The sequence below is a fragment of the Doryrhamphus excisus genome, chromosome 4 (genome assembly GCF_030265055.1).
Source record: "Doryrhamphus excisus isolate RoL2022-K1 chromosome 4, RoL_Dexc_1.0, whole genome shotgun sequence".
Classification (NCBI taxonomy): Eukaryota; Metazoa; Chordata; class Actinopteri; order Syngnathiformes; family Syngnathidae; genus Doryrhamphus; species Doryrhamphus excisus.
The window spans coordinates 5,838,491-5,854,901 of NC_080469.1; the positions used below are offsets into that span (position 1 = coordinate 5,838,491).

General features: G+C 39.9%; 2 protein-coding genes across 5 annotated transcripts in view; one reads left to right on the forward strand and one right to left on the reverse strand.

The window, feature by feature from the left end:
* Positions 1-1,911: 1,911 nt before the first annotated feature.
* Positions 1,912-4,338, reverse strand: neflb (neurofilament light chain b). Its single transcript, XM_058070818.1, has 4 exons — positions 3,122-4,338; positions 2,914-3,038; positions 2,502-2,812; positions 1,912-2,303 (listed from the first exon to the last, which is right to left on the reverse strand). The coding sequence occupies exons 1-4, from the start codon at positions 4,184-4,186 to the stop codon at positions 2,140-2,142; spliced, it is 1,665 nt and encodes a 554-aa protein (XP_057926801.1). The 5' UTR covers positions 4,187-4,338; the 3' UTR covers positions 1,912-2,139.
* A 1,285-nt stretch (positions 4,339-5,623) lies between these two features.
* Positions 5,624-16,411, forward strand: part of cabin1 (calcineurin binding protein 1) — a 40,868-nt gene continuing 30,080 nt past the window's right edge. For all 4 annotated transcript variants that reach the window (XM_058070864.1, XM_058070865.1, XM_058070866.1 and 1 more), the window contains exons 1-21: positions 5,624-5,802; positions 6,134-6,215; positions 6,304-6,396; positions 6,477-6,590; positions 7,631-7,765; positions 8,829-9,009; positions 9,098-9,227; positions 9,315-9,464; positions 11,060-11,349; positions 11,450-11,627; positions 11,727-11,860; positions 11,936-12,153; positions 12,312-12,384; positions 12,541-12,728; positions 12,828-12,965; positions 13,056-13,244; positions 13,450-13,692; positions 13,781-13,934; positions 14,011-14,126; positions 14,262-14,423; positions 15,685-15,891. In XM_058070864.1, coding sequence (XP_057926847.1) covers positions 6,213-6,215; positions 6,304-6,396; positions 6,477-6,590; positions 7,631-7,765; positions 8,829-9,009; positions 9,098-9,227; positions 9,315-9,464; positions 11,060-11,349; positions 11,450-11,627; positions 11,727-11,860; positions 11,936-12,153; positions 12,312-12,384; positions 12,541-12,728; positions 12,828-12,965; positions 13,056-13,244; positions 13,450-13,692; positions 13,781-13,934; positions 14,011-14,126; positions 14,262-14,423; positions 15,685-15,891 — 3,096 coding nt within the window. In that variant the 5' untranslated portion in view covers positions 5,624-5,802; positions 6,134-6,212. The remainder of the gene's footprint in view (positions 5,803-6,133; positions 6,216-6,303; positions 6,397-6,476; positions 6,591-7,630; positions 7,766-8,828; positions 9,010-9,097; positions 9,228-9,314; positions 9,465-11,059; positions 11,350-11,449; positions 11,628-11,726; positions 11,861-11,935; positions 12,154-12,311; positions 12,385-12,540; positions 12,729-12,827; positions 12,966-13,055; positions 13,245-13,449; positions 13,693-13,780; positions 13,935-14,010; positions 14,127-14,261; positions 14,424-15,684; positions 15,892-16,411) is intronic.

A 16,411-nucleotide genomic window follows, 5' to 3' on the forward strand; every position in this document is an offset into this window, starting at 1 on the left:
TCAACACTTTTCTTTTTTGTCTTTATAAAGAAAGTAAACCAAATTTTAATGATGAAAAATAAGCAAATCAAATATAACTCTAAATATGTATATTGTGTGAATGACTTATGCAGTAGATGTGAAGACATATAGACCTGTATGCTCATATTTCGGCCCTTTGTATTGAGTTGTGGACTCCTATAGAGCAGCTACACACAGTAACCAGTACAGAAAGCTTTCTAGATATTCCAGAATCTGCACCTATTCCATCTGTATTTATTTGGATTTTGTACTTTGTGTGAAAACAGTCTGTTTTAATTTATTCCACCCACGACCCGCCTCCAGGCACACCTACCCAGAGTGCTTTCAAGGACTTCTGGTGTTGTGACGTTAGCTGCAAACCCATTTTTATAGGAGTTGATGAACAGTGTAGGAATTGATAATGAATTATTCATTCATTCATTCATTTTCTACCGCTTTTCCTCGCGAGGGTTGTGGGGGTGCTGGAGCCTATCCCAGCTGTCTTCGGGCGAGAAGCAGGGTTCACCCTGAACTGGTGGCCAGCCAATCACAGGGCACATATAGACAAACAACCATTCACACTCACATTCATACCTATGGACAATTTGGAGTCGCCAATTAACCTAGTATGTTTTTGGAATGTGGGAGGAAACCGGAGTACCCGGAGAAAACCCACGCATGCACGGGGAGAACATGCAAACTCCACACAGAGATGGCCGAGGGTGGAATTGAACCCTGGTTTCGTAGCTGTGAGGTCTGCGCTCTAACCACTCAACCACCGTGCCGCCCCGATAATGAATTATCTTTTTAAAATATCATGCACTGTGTATACATTGAAACTGTAAATGCTGAGTTGCAAATGTAATAGTGAAAAGAAAAGTCCAGCCCCCAGACCTTCGCATTTTTAAAATTTACCACAAAGAGCTCAGCTTCAGTTTCAGTACTCTGCTCGTGGTTTATGTATTTGAATGCAGTCGAAAAAAACATCATTAGTCTCCTTGAATGTTTTAATCAATCAGAAAACATTTAGCATATTGCTATTGCTTTGAGTGGCGAAAAGGGTGGATGCAGCCAAAGTCTTTGAAAGCAGCATTTCTGATGATTAAATTGAGTGCTCTGCTGGAATGGGCCATGCAACACAGAAGGAGGCTGATCATGTTGTTTGGCTCAGGGTGGGGTAAATCAAGGACGAGGAGGACAGAGAGAAAGGGACAACACATACAGTGTAGTTTAGGTCATTGGCATCAATATTTCATAAATTACCCCAATTGTACCTTGATATGTGTTGTTTGTGTGTTTCTACTTAATTACTCTGAGGTGTAATAAGAGAAGATATCGAGCATGTTATTTATTTAGCTGATATAGATTGAGCCTCTGCAGATGCTGAAAGGAAGAACTGACATCTTTTTGCCGGATATAAAACACTCTGTCCTCTGTCAAGGTTTAATGCAATGAGATATGTCTCTACTGCTCCTCCCTTAGTCATTCCTGCCCCCTTCCCCCCCACCATCTCTGTCCCCTCCCTAATGAAATAATGAAATTTCCATCCCTGGCTGTCCTGCAGGAGCTGACACTTGGACAGATTCACTGGGGCAGTGCAATAGCTGAGTCATAAAGGTTTCAGTGTGAGTCGGTTTATAGACAGGGAAGTGGATGAGGGTGAGACATGAAAGAAAAACACTGGCGTCAGCTCAGTGATCACATAGAGACTAGAGAGATATATCAGAACAATGAGACGCCAAGTCAAATAAAAACAAAACAACTTTTTTTTTTTTACTTTGCTGCTTTATTCAGTTAAGCTGAATGGTGCAAAATCTCAAACTGCTTGGCAGCTAATTTGATCCTATATACCAAAGTTTTCATAAAAATGAAAAACACTGCATACACTTCAGGTTTATGGGGCTTCATGGCTTTATTATTGCAACACATTATGGATAGTGAGGAGAGAGTATGACTCTATTGCATGAGATTTCAGGCATATTCTGACACAATTTCACAAAGGTGCTTGCAAGCAAATCTCCATACAGATTTTTTTTAGTTGTGTTCCTTATGATGTTCTCATAGCTTTGATAATAAATAACATACATGCATGCAACAGATAGGACTTGCTTCAGTCGTATGCAAACATGAAACAGTAGGCTACTCTGTTTTGCCATGTTTGTCATCAGCCTCTTCATCCACTTCCTTTTCACTTTCTTCCTTCTCATCTTCACCATCCTCGCCATCCTCGCCATCGTCTTCCTGACCAGATTTGTTCTCTTCTTCTTCGTCATCTTCTTTGGGTGAATCCTCTGCCTCATCCTCTTCAGGGAGAAACAAGATTTAGTAGTAATTTATTGATACAGTCGGACATATTTGATAATATATATGACATTATGTATTATAATTCAATCAATATCACCGTGACAGTGTTTTGATTGTTATATTTACAAATGATTAATTACATTACTTTTTACATTGCACAGTTTATATGAACATTGTGATAAATAAAACATACTCACCTTCCCCCTCAGCTTCATCTGTTCCCTCTTCTTCATCTCCCCCTCCCTCCTCCTTTGTTTTGTCCTCTTCTTCTTGAGGGGGTCTTGCCTCCGCTTGCTGTGCATCACTTGCAGATATTTTCTCCTCAGTGGGGATTGTTGATCTATACAAGCGGGGGGCCAGTAGGTATGGAGCAGCAGAATGCATTTGGGATTGCATGGAGACCACAGTTCTTCCAGGAGGTGCACCAGCAAACATGGTTTGAGAGTAAACAAGAGAGGACCTCTGGTCACAGCGATCTAAGCGGTTCTCTTCTCCTTCGAGCAGCTTTCTAATGTTGAAACAAAAACAAACACAGCAGAATTATAGAATGGAATTATTAGTGGCATCCATTTCATAATAAATCATACAAGTAATGTGTACAAATATGACCTGTAGGCTGCAATTTCAATATCCAAAGCCATTTTCACATTCAAAAGATCCTGATAATCTTTCAAGTAGCGGGCCATGTCATTCTTGTTTGCTCTCAATTCTTCCTCCAGTTGCTTAATTGCATCCTGTGTTGGAAAACAAAAGTGTACATTATTGTATACAATTCACAGTAAATGTGCCAATGGGTTTAAATCACACAGTTTCTCACCTGCAGTGCAGAAATCTCAGCACTCTGTTTCTCCTCCACTTCCAGCAGTTGGTTCTCCAGAGCTTGGTTTATCTCTCTGCCGGCATCAATCTCCAACGTCCTATTTTTGAGCTGTCTGCGATATTCACCAGCTTCATCTTTGACATTACGCACACTCTCTGTATTGCGAGCGGTGCCTACCGCCATCACATTCATCTTGTTGCAGAACCACTCCTCTGCTGACTGCCGATTGCGTTGTGCCAACGTCTCATACTGGGCTCGGATGTCCCGCAGAGCGACTGATAGGTCAGGTTTAACAACGTTCATCTCCACTGACACCTCGGTGCTGTATTGTATTTGGGCCTGGAGTTCTGCAATTTCACTCTCGCAGAGACGCTTCAGGAAGGCCAGCTCATCCAACAGGATTTCAACTCTTTTCTCCAGTTCAGTTTGCTCCATGGCTGCTTCATCTGCTTCCTTCCTGGCATCCATAAGCCTGCCCTCTGCTTCCTCCCGACCTAGAACTTCATCCTCATAGCGCTTTTGAAGGTTCTTCAGCAAGCGCTCCATGTCATCTCTGTGGTGTTCGGCAGCTTGTCTTTCATGACGGGCCTCGTCCACTGCAGCATTCAGCTGGCGGATCTCGTGATCATAAACGGCCCGCAGATTCGATGGCTCTGTTTGGCGTTGCCTGAGCAGCAGGCGTTCAGTCTCCAGAAATTTGTTCTGTTGCTCCAGTTCATGGACCCGATCAATGAAGCTTGCAAAGCGGTCATTGAGGTCTTGCAGCTCAGCCTTCTCCTGGGTCCTTATTCGTTTGAATTCAGAGGTGACTTGTGCTGCTTGGTCAAGGCGGAGCTCGGTGGCAACTGTCGACCCCGGAGTAGAGAGCAGGAAAGAACTGGCGGTAGCTCGACTGTGTGTTGGAAAATTTCTGTATGACGATGCATAAGATGGCGGGGCAGAGTGACTGGCGTAGGCAGCCCTTGACTCTGTACCTCCACTAGATCCATATCCTGCGCTTCGCACAACCACTCTCCTCTTGTAGGTAGAAGGGAAATAAAGGTCGAAGCCGGAGGAAGTCATGACTTGAGACAATCTGCTCTACAGTATGTCTTGAGATGTAGCCGTGTCAATTGCGCAGTGATTCTGCATTACACTGGCTTTTATAGAGCCTGTAATGACTGTGACGTAAGATGCTTTTTGCAGGCATGCTGACAAAAGGAATTGATAATGGAGCCAGCAAACCAGTCTCAGCCGAGAGAGAGAGAGAGAGGTGGAGTGATGATGTATGTGAGTGGCAGAGGGACTGCAACAAGAAAGGGTCATCGAGGACAAAACCCAGTGTTACTTCTTAAACTGCAGGCCATTATGTTATTAAAAACGTGTTGCTGGGCAAAAGCATAAGTGTAGTTTGTTATGGTAAAAATAAAACATACAGTGGGCATTATTATATATATGTTTTCAGTAAACACAGTTAAACTCACTGAAGGGATGAGGCTTCTTTGCAGTGGAACCAATCAATCTGAAATACTGTAATGGAACTTTTGTTCTCTGGTGGGTGTTTGATTACCTGGCAGGTTGATTATTTGACATCCTAAACATGTCTTGAAGGTCAAACAGTATGGGGGTCTAGTCGGTTTGTGAGATGAGTTGAGTTGAAAGCCGGACTTGAGTGTTCAGCAAACTTTTATCTGTATCACCATGGTAAATTAAGCTAAACTCATAGTCTGGCAGGGACCAGGTTATGTCCTGTCTTTCAGCTTAAAATCAGATTTGAAAGTGCCACTGTTTCACTGTTTAACTAATGCATCACCATTTATTTAGAAGCTATAGTAAAAAAAATTAAAAAGAGCATTCCCTGATGATATTATCCATCTATAAGCAAGCTAGATTTTCTCATGAGGGAATACTCACATGAGCACCAGAAACAAAATGCAATTCGGAATGTTAATAATCAGGCCAATATTAGCAGATGGAAACGCCACTGTAGTCCTTGCATGAGTACTCATGTCAACACTGCCATCTAATGGTTACACCAAGATACAACAATTTATTTATTTTTTAAATGGGTAACTGTTTAAATGGCACAGTTGCGCAGTTGTGAGCCTTGATAAGTGTGTAACATGCCCACTACATGATCAGCATTATTCTTCATAACGCTCCATCATCATTTCTTATTAACTTTTTTGCAAAATACACTAGCTAGTATCGCTTCACCTTTTAGCGGAAGTAGAATAATACGAATTCAATTTCACACAAAGCCGAAACCGAACTTAACTAAGTAACTTAAGCTATAAATTTTACAGACTACTAAATCACTAAAGTAGTGTGCCTTTATCGGAATTGGAGGTAAATAAATAATCTCGAATTAATGAATTCACGAATATACTTTTACAAATGCATCCTTTACTGCAATATTAAACATCGTTTATAGTTTTTTTTCTTGAATGCGCGTCATTCAATATGCAACTATATGATTGGCCAGACGAATCCTGAATTCTCCAATGAGCGATGATTTTACTAGTGAGTTGCCCACGTCAGTCGCTGCAGAGATGCTCACTCTCCAGAACAACAACAAAGGCTGATGAATTGATTAAGTTTTCAACTTAGCTTGTACTTTTGATTGCAGTGTTTTTCGAGTATACTGCCTGAATAAAATAACATTATAACTGCAGTGGCTGTCGAGGTGGGAATGAATGGTAAGTCTGCTTTTCTACCGATAGATTGCCCCGGTAAATAAAACACTAGCCAGCCCAAATTTACGTCTGCCAACATTATGGAACCCTAATGGATCTTTGTAGTTGTTCCTATTACGTTGGATTGCTATTCGTTACAATCACAGCACCACTACTTAAACGAAGATTTACTAGGCTTTTTATTTCGAATCCAAAGCTGTCTCAGGGCAAAGCTAAGCTAACTATGCTATACTTTCATTGACATGAGTCGGGTTAGCTAACATTAGCGACAGTGTGATATTTGACCTATCCAAACACAAATGACAGTAACATTTTATTGCTAACTCGTTAACAGATCCGAGAGGTGCTGAGCAACAAACAGCAGTAAAGGTGGTTGATCTGCTCCCAGACAGCGCACCATCTGTGTTTTAAAAATGGTAAGGTGCTATATTGAACTGCTGCACCGTATTAAAATTGTGCAGTCCCCACACATGATCGTCTGATTTTCAATTTGTGTTTTTACAGATTCGTATCGCAGCATTGAATGCAGCTTCGACAGCTGCAGATGAGTCTCAAGACCCCCTGAGAAGTAAAAAAAGTAGAACAAAAGAGGCTCAGGTACTGGCACTGTTAATCTAGCCATACAATACATCCTTAATACTGCATATTTTGCTGATGTTGTTCTGTCATGTCTTCAGGAAGCAGAAGCGTTTGCTCTGTATCACAAAGCTTTAGATCTGCAGAAACATGACAAGTTTGAGGAGTCTTCTGAGGCATATCATGAGCTGCTTAAAACACCACTCCTCAAAGAGGTAAAGTAGCATACAAGTATAGTTGTTGAGGATTACACTTTGTGACAATACAAACAATTTGAAAAACCAGGCTACCAGGCAAGCTAGACCTGCAGAAAATTGTAAATCACCTGCGCTACAATATTGTAAAATATTATGGCTAAGTGTTTAACAAAGACAAAATGAAAATGTACATTTAATTCCACTTCTTCAAAAGTTGGACAACTTTTTAATCCCGTTTATATTATCCCTCAGGTCTGGCACAGCTGGGATCAGGGGAACAGTACTTTTGAACAGAATTTTGCCCATCTTTCACAATCCTCATGTGAAACATGAACATATATTTCCATTTTACCTGCATATGTAACGCGAGAAAACAAGTTAATATGAGCTAGCTAACAATGCACATCATTGGGACACAGCTTTTTTGGCGCTTAAGCCACATGAAATCAATATCAACAAAAAACTCCAACAGTGTTCCATTTACATAACTGACCTATATATTAGCCGAGTTACAGCAATATTGGTATTTTAGCAGATAACGTGAAGTTCTATATTTCTGGCGCAATAACACAATGCCTCGCTACAGGCGAGCTACAAGCTACTTCCTAGTAACGCTGCCTCCTGGTGCTGGTACTGTGTTGTTAGTTTTGAAAAGTTAACGCTAGCTTATAAATCATGCTTCACAAGTGTATTGCTGAGGGTTGTCACAATAAGCCGAAAAGTTGGTCAACTTTGAGATTTCGTTTTGTAGTCGAAAGTGTCTCCCAATGACACACATCGTTAACTAGCTCATATTAACTCATTTTCTGGCATTTTAATGCACAGAAAGCGAAAGAAATGTGTTCATTTTTCACATAAGGATGGTGAATAATGGACAAAATTCTTTAAAAAGTGAAGTTCCCCTTTTTTGTTTTTTGTTTTTTAAATATAGGTGTTTTTGTGAACAGGGCATTAATTATCAATAAATGAATAAATTGATTTTAAAAAATCACAATTTAGTTTATTTAAACTGTGTCCATTTATTGAAGTGTCTCAGTCGAATGTTTCTTTTATTTTAGGCCATGCCCTCCGAAGATCAGAGCATGGGTCTCAAGCATCCCGGATTGATGTTGAAGTATTCCACATTTAAAAACTTGGCCAGTATGACTGCATCCCGAGATGACCTTGATACTGCAATGGAGTTCTACTTGGAGGTCAAACAATAACGCATTGACACTGCCCTTACAGTTAGAGCCCGACCAATATGTTTTTTTTTTTTGGGAGGGGGGGGGGCAATACCGATATTGGGGTCTGAAAAAAGACGATATCTGATATGACAATACTGCTAAATTAAAGTTGAAACTATACATTATATGTTTATAAAAGGCTTATTCACAAAAACATCTGACCAATATTATTAGTCTTATTAACTAGCAATTGTAAAATTCCATCTGCAGCCACTAATTATTTGCAAACAGCTCAAAAACAAATGCTGAAGTCAACAAACAAAGTTGACTACAAACAAAATTATCAAAACATGCATCACATTACTAGACTCAATACAAGGGACAAGGGCACTTAAAGGGGGCCTATGATACTTTTTCCACTTTTCTGACCTATAAATGTAGTTAGAATGTTGTACTCTCATGTTAAACGATGCTAAAGTTTCAGATAATTAAGTTTGTGCATTTGGAAGTGAGCCCTAAAAGAAGTGTAGGATGGCTCAAAATGCTCGATTTCAAAAGGCGTGGTAGAACTGTCCCTTTGTGATGTCACAGAGGGACAGACTTCCTTATATGGTTCATAGTTAGGAAGGCGTGTGACCAATCACTGCGGAGTGGGCATGCCCAGAGGCGGGCCGTGGGTGGAATAAATTAAAACAGACCGTTTTTGGCAGGAAGCACAAATCAAAGGAAATACAGCTAGAATAGGTGCAGATTCTGCAAAATCAGAAAAGTTTTCTGCGACGGTTATTGTGTGTAGCTGCTCTATAGGAGACCACAATTCAGTACAAAGGGTCGAAAACTGAGCATAATGGGGCCCCTTTAAGTGTAGTATATTGTTTTACAAAGTCACAGCTTGTTATGGTGTAAAAAATTAAGTTCTTCAGAGCGACAGAATCTCAGCGCAGTCAAAATAATTAATATACCGGCTACATATTCACTTAGAGTGATTAATCGGTTATAAATCATAAAACTGCTTGTACTCTAACTACAATCGAGTCATTATTGTACAAGTGTTCATGAGCTGTTCATAATCTTGTCTGTGTTTTTGTAGGCTGTTTTATTGGATTCTACTGATGTCAACATGTGGCACAAAATTGGTCAAGTGGCCGTGCGGCTGTTGCGCATTCCTCTAGCTCGGCACGCCTTTGAGGAGGGATTGCAGTGTAACCCAGACCACTGGCCATGCCTGGACAATCTGATCACTATTCTCTACACACTATGTGACTACACCTGTGCGTTTAACATCACTATCTTCTCATAGCTGTCTGTTTTCTGCCATTTCATGTGTAAAAATGATGAGCATCTCCATAAATATTGCAGGTTGTTTGTACTTCATCAGTAAGGCTCTTGAAAAGGATCATTGTTACACTAAAGGCCTGGTGTTGAAAGAGAAAATCTTTGAGGAACAGCCCGGTCTTAAAAGGGACACAATGCAGATGTTCAAGAGATGGTGATTGCAGTTGTCTTTCTGTTGTTTTTTGGACTTATTTTAAAAAATGGGCTATATGACATTGAATGTGATGTGTTTTTTTTGCAGTGACATGTCTGTTCACTATGTGGAAGTGGAGGAAGAGGAGCGCAAAACCATTTTGGAAGAAGCTTTGGATTTACGGAAACGCAGACAGGCTCTCTCGAACACCGAACCCACCCCTGATCTTGTCCTGATCAAGCCCATTCGCTGTCTCTCGTAAGTCTTCAATTTATTTTATTTTTTTGTTAGAGTACAGCAGATGTCTTGTTTTTCGTGGGTGCCTGCGAATGGTGAAAATCTGTGTGCTATTCATATACTCGTGAAAATGTTTAAGCTTCATACAAGATGCATACAACAAATAGTATGTGCAAAGTACAAATAGTATGCACAACAATGAGCGAATTCAAGAAACAAGACAAGCAGTTGATGTTTGTCTTGAACCAGTCATGATGTGCTATACATATCACTATATTGACACTTACTATGGAACCCATTATGACATTGTATGGTCATATCACCTCATACTTCGGTACGGGACAAAAAAAAAAACAAAATAAAAATTATATTAGGAAAGCAGGAAGTGAACAAATGTAACAGTTACTGATTGTAAAAGTACCAGATGGAGGGGTAGGATTTAATAAGCTTTGCTTCTTCCTACTCCTTTTGGACATGTGGAACTGTGAACTGATTATGTGATGCACTCAATTGTAATCTGATGCATGTTCAAATGAAATAAAACCATTACCATTAAAAAAAAAAAAAAAAAAAACACTACAATAGTGGGCTATTCTTTTCTAAATAAATATAGAAAAAGTAAAATATAATCTTTTTTTTTTTATAACAAGCCTTTTAGCGATGCTGAAATCCACGGCCAATAACTAAAGAAACAAAATCTAAAGGGGACATTTTAAAATGTCAGCAACTCAAATATTTCTTGAAACTAAACAGTAGTATTTTTAGGTAAACATTGTTAGAAGACACAAGCGTGTCATTTTATCGCAGGACTACCAACGTGTCAACTGCATCAGGCTTAGCAGCTGTCTGTCTAACTTTCTTGTACATTTGTGGTAGAGCTTAATTGTGACTTCAAAACGTCTCTGGACATCCATCGTTTTCTGCAGTTTTTTTGAAGCTGCTTTTTCCAGTGCTGCAACGGGACGTACACGATTCATGTACCACCAACTCGCACATTCGTCTCTCCATTTATCCTAGAGACAACACTTTCTCAACCACATTGCAAGGTGCCTTCACGGACACTCTGAACTTCCATCACAACATCTCTATTATGCTTGAATGTGTGCTATAAATAAACAGAAACATAACAAGTAGGTTTTTTTTTAGCAACATTTGAACTTGTGAGTTCACTGTCATTTGCATGGTGTCTTTAATTGCACTTCCTTGTTGCTCATAATAACACAGTGTGTATGATTCAAATATTCTGGTACTATTGGAGACGTGTGTTAGGCAATTAGATGTATGGGGTCTTAGCTTAATTACATTTTAGTTCATTTGGAGCTGTTAATAGATACATACAGGTATATATAATCATGTCCTGTCATTTATCTTTCTGTTAATAAATAACATACACACCAGGAATATTTTCAAATGGTGATTAACCGGTATTCATTTTAAGCCATTTAATCTGATTAACAATTTTAATCATTTGACAGCCCTAGTTGTTCACTAATGGACTGATTTAGGAGGTGTTTCTACTGTAGTGTCTATTTAAAGTATTTCAGGACATTCTGGGTTTTATTTCAAATACCTACTCAGACAGTGTAATGTAACACAGGACTGTTGTTTCAACACAGGTGGAAACATGTCGGTGAAAGCCTTGTGGCAATGTACAGATATCAGACCACATGTGGACCACCACGACTGGGTCTTGGACGCAGGATTGACTTGTCGTCATACCGTGACCCCAACCTCCTCCAAAACCTTCCTGAACCCTGCAGTCCAATCAGCACCGTCCAGACAACCGTGCTGAGCAGCAGCCCCAGCTCATCTCTTCCACCTACTCTCCTCTCTGAGCCATCAGTGCTCTCTCAACCTGCCACTCAAATTTCTATTGTAGAAATTACTACAGCAGCTCCACCTGTTGGTTAGTACTAGAAACAACTGCTGGTTTCTTTCTTGATGCCTAATACTACTGTAAACATGTAACAATTTACTGTCTTAACATAGTTCCTACCTATTTGCAGTTACGGGTATGGATGTTTGCCTGACAGACAAGGCAAAGAAGGCACCAAAAAGGAAACGTACAGTAGAAGATAATGGAGAAACAGCCAAGCGCCGCTCTGCACGGGTTCGGAATACTAAATGTAAAAAAGAAGAGAAGATTGATTTTCAGGAATTACTTTATAAGTATCTTCCTTCCAGGTAGCCATCATCTCTGTCAATTATGTTTGTTCTCTTGTGTTGTAATCTGTATGTGTAGCAAATGATTCCTTTTACACCCAATGTGCTGGTTTCTTGCAGGCTAAAGAAGTTTGATCCTGATAATGAAGATGAAAGTCTGAGTAATCTTGAGACACAGTGTGACGGGAAAGAGGACATGCAGCCTCGACATGGAAGCTGCCTTCCAGTCGATGCAGTTGAATACATGGAATCCGGTAAACTTTGATTTAATAGTTCATTTATTTATGTGCATCTTTCATTTTAACAAATCATGTCTCCTTTTTTTGTAGAACAACAGGATGTTCATAATTTCATACTGAGAAATATGACCAATGGAGGAATACTGGACTTGATGCTGTGCTATCTGAAAGCAGTGGGTCAGAAGTTCATGGAGAAGTGGCCTGCTGGTCTGACTGCTGTGGTGCTGGAAGTCTACCAGGCTTGGAGGAAACATAGCTGTGGTCTTCCTAACCCTTTGTTTCGGGACTGTAGTAACCAACATATCCGGGTAAATGAAAGATAATGGTGTAAATATGTGCTTTTGTAGTTCTTGTAATTGAGAAATAGTCATCAATAACATTCACTTTGGATTTCCCTTGAACCTACAATGTTGTGATCACAATGATTACATTGTGATGAGTCGGTACATTTCTGCTTCATGGACAGGAAATGCTGGAAATGAGCTTGGCCTGTATGGAATTGCAGTTGGAGCAATGGTCGCACAATAAAGGCAAGATAGGTGTGTATGTTTAGTGTTGTTCAATTAGGAGCTCACCAACCAATTTAGATTAAAAAAAATAAAAAATTCTTGGATTTAATTTTTTCCCCTCTCAAAAGTTATCTTATAGAGACAAGCATTTTTAATAACTACTTTGTCATGTTTTTTCCTTTTTAGTGTCTCCTAGAAGAAGCAGCAGTGGTTCCTGCAATGACATAGCTGAGAATGAATTCCCTGGGAAACATTTCCAGGCTGATTTGTTGCTCCTGGCTTTAGGTTCATCCCAAAAAGATCTATTTGAGGACAACTGGTTAGATGTCATAGTGCGTGTCTACTGGCTGAAGGCTCGTTTCCTTGCCCTCCAGGTAGGTACATGTTTGTTTTTTAACCTCTTGACCGTATCAGTTGTACGCTCATCTCAACCAGATCCGACAAGGGTTGTAATGTCTCTTTCCTCTTTCTAGGGAGACATGGACTTGGCCCTGGAGAGCTATGATGTCTGCACAGGGCTGTTGCAGAGCAAACCAAAGTCTCCTGAAGGGAGATATTATACAATCAAAGTGCCAAATTTGAGGGTAGATGCAGCAATCTCTGTAGAGGAGGTCAGTGTACTGCTTTATTTTTATTTTTTACAAAATGTTTTTTTTATCATTTATTTGAATAAAAACATTTTTTTCTGTTTTCATGGACAGATTGACAAAAGACTGAAGTCTCTGGAACGCTGTCAGTCATTGGAGGAAATCCAGCGTCTTTTTGAATCGTCTGACTTTGAGTCAGTCGTGCGCCTGTTGCAGCCAACTCTTAATTATGGCAGCAGGAGTAAACATTTGGACTTTGTTAGTTCAGCACCAGAACGTCCTGCTCAGCTTTTACTGCTTCAGGTTGGATTATGCTACTTTATGCTATTTCTTAATTCTGACACAAAGGGCATCTTTTGTCCGTTTAATTTAGTATATTTATTTAATTTAAAAGCTCTAGACATTCAAATGTTAAATACTCTTGAGAAATTAATTTAATTGCTTTTGTGGCTACTGTGGCAAAATGTGCTATTGTGACAGGCCTACTGGTGCATCTTCTGTCATACAGAATTCCCTGTTGAAGCTACAAGACTACCAACAATGTCTAGAAGCAAGTGAGCTGGCTATGAATGAAGCCCTGCAGCAGCTAAACTCCTCAACAACTAGTTCTCCACCTGCAAAGGAGGAATGGGTTGGCACCATTGCAAAGCTGCTGGATGGCATTGAGGTCTGCTTTACTAAGGACTCACAGCTCCTTAGCAATGTTGCACACTTCTCTAGTATGGCTCGACTGGCAAACAATCTAATTCAGGTTAGAAGAGAGCGTGAATGCAAATTTACTTATTGTATTGTATTAGTTTGTCTTGGATGTTAATATGTCCTGTGGTTGTTTTTTTCAGTTGATTGACCTAAGCATGACTATTTCTGACGATCCCAAAGAGCCTTATTTCTTCTCTGTGCTGCCATGGATTATTCTATATCACATAATCAAACACGAAGAGGCTGCTTTTAGTTGTATGCTTCAACAGCATGTTGCTGTCGGAGATGATGAAGGTTTGTTGAGTCTTCGTTTGCATGCAGTTTTTTTTTGCTTTGTCATGTTAGTGACTGCGTTAACATGAATTTTCAGATGACTCGGACTCACCGATGCTGCCATCCTCTCTGATGCTTCTGAACACTGCTCACGAGTATCTTGGCCGTCGCTCCTTGTGCTGCAGTTCAGGTGGAGCACTGCTCAAGTTTTTTGTAAGTCTGTTTGTGTACATACAGTACTATGTATGCCTTGAAACTTCACATAACGTAATTGTTGGTGTGACTTGTATATAGCCTGGTTTGACAAATATTGTCATAATACTGAATATTATACCTACTTCCGCATAGGTTCACATTTTGGAAAAAGAATTTGCAGCCACAGCCAACAATGATTCACATCCCTATAAAGAGGAGTTGGAGATGGCCTTAGAGCAGTGCTTTTTTTGTCTATATGCCTACCCCAGTAAGAAGAGCAAGGCCCGCTTCCTTGAAGACCACTCATCTCCTCAGGTAAGATACTCCAGTCCTCATAGAAGTGATCACAGATATGCAAATGTGGCATTTTTTTATGACAGCAGCAAAATACTGACAGATTCAATTATCATTAATTGCTACACCTGAATTACTGTACATAAAATCGAAGCCATTTTTGAACCATTAACCAGGACATGTGTGAATGGTTGTCTGTCTATATGTGCCCTGTGATTGGCTGGCGACCAGTCTAGGGTGTACCCCGCCTCTCGCCCAAAGACAGCTGGGATAGGCTCCAGCACCCCTGTGACCCTTGTGTGGATAAGTAGTAGAAAATGAATGAACAACCAGGACATTATCTTTCTCTCACCAAAACACTGTTCATAAATAGACAATGTAAACCGTAAGTGATTTAATAGCCAATCCAATCCACTTTATTTCTATAGCATTCTATAAACACTGTTTGGAAACTGCTGCACAGACTAAAACCGTAAATAATAAGTAAAAGTACAAATTTACTTCAGTCAAACCTGAAAGATCAAATAAAAACAAAGACACTTCACACACTAAAATATTAAAAACAAGAAGTAAAAGAATAAAAGCAATACAAGAAGTAGGTAAAAAAAACTAAAATTAAATAAAGCCAATCAAAACTAAAAGACACAAAGGACCACCGGACTCTAGCCAAGTTAAAAGCCAGACAATTTTGTAAAAAATTTGCTTAATTAGCAAATGTGTGTGACAAACCGCATGTTGGCCACACAGGTTTCCTCCCACATTCCAAAACATGCTAGGTTAATTGGCGACTCCAAATTGTCCATAGGTATGAATGTGAGTGTGAATGGTTGCTGGCGACCAGTCCAGGGTGTACCCCGCCTCTCCCCTGAAGTCAGCTGGGATAGGCTCCAGCATACCCCAACAACCCTCGTGAGGATAAGCGGCATAGAAATTTGATGGATGGCATTGTTGACTTGAATGCTATTTAGTTTCTGTTTTATTATTAATGGCATCAAATTAGTAGAGGAGAAATTGATCAAAACAAAATTTAATGACTTGTATTTTTGTAATCTCTGCACAAGACCACTAGGGGGTGACCTTAGTTGCAAATGCATTTGAAGGAAACCCTTTGAATTACTTATTGAATACAACTCTGGTAGAGGTTTCCACCAGAAATCCCAGTTGAGTTTAGTGCTTTAAATATTTTATTTATAATATTATTTTAATACAATAACATTTCTCACAATTATAATGAGAAGTATAATCTGGTGACTGGTCTTTGGAACTAATCAATGTGTTGCAGGTGGAGCTGCTGTGGAGTGATGCCCTTTTCATGTTCCAGTATTTTAAACCAAAGTCACTGCCTGAGTTTGATAGCTACAAAACAAGCACGGTATCTGCAGATTTAGCTAATCTGTTGAGGAGGTTTGCAGGAATTGCTCCCCCAAGTGAAACTCCCACCCTCACCATGGAGGAGGTAGCAGCTTACATCGAAGATATGACACATAAGGTTAGTCTGGGAATATATAGATCAAACAACTGTCAAGTGTGACAGGCTGTATTTTATTTGTCCATAAATTTGATGTGTCAATACGATGCACTTTTCATTCATTGCTTTTGTATTAAATGGGTTTTGAGCTTCCTTTAAAGGGGACCAGTTATGCTAATGTTATGCTAATTTTTCAACGTTTTGTATTGAGTTGTGGACAGCGCGCCGCTTCTGGCTTCAGCAACAGTTTGGCGGATAGATCACGTTCATGTACACAAAAACAAACTTTTGCGTGAGCTTGTTTCCTAAATAGAGAAGCAGAGCTTGGGGAGGGGCAGAGAGCGTATAGCGCCTACAGCCGCGCCCATAAGGAAGCCCACTCTTCTGCGACACCACAAACAGTTTTGCAACACCCCCTGAAACTGAGCATTTTGACCCATCCCAAACTTCTTTCAGGGCTCACTTCCAAAAGCGAAAACCTGAATTTTTGACATTGTTTAACACAAGAATATAACATTCTAACTACATTTATAGGTCAGAA

Coding starts and splice junctions, on each gene's coding strand:
- neflb (XM_058070818.1), bottom strand. CDS start 4,186: ATGACTTCCTCCGGCTTCGACCTTTATTTCCCTTCTACCTACAAGAGG. Junction 3,039..3,121: donor CTGAGATTTCTGCACTGCAG/GTGAGAAACTGT, acceptor TTTCCAACACAG/GATGCAATTAAGCAACTGGA. Junction 2,304..2,501: donor AGATGAAGCTGAGGGGGAAG/GTGAGTATGTTT, acceptor TTCTCCCTGAAG/AGGATGAGGCAGAGGATTCA.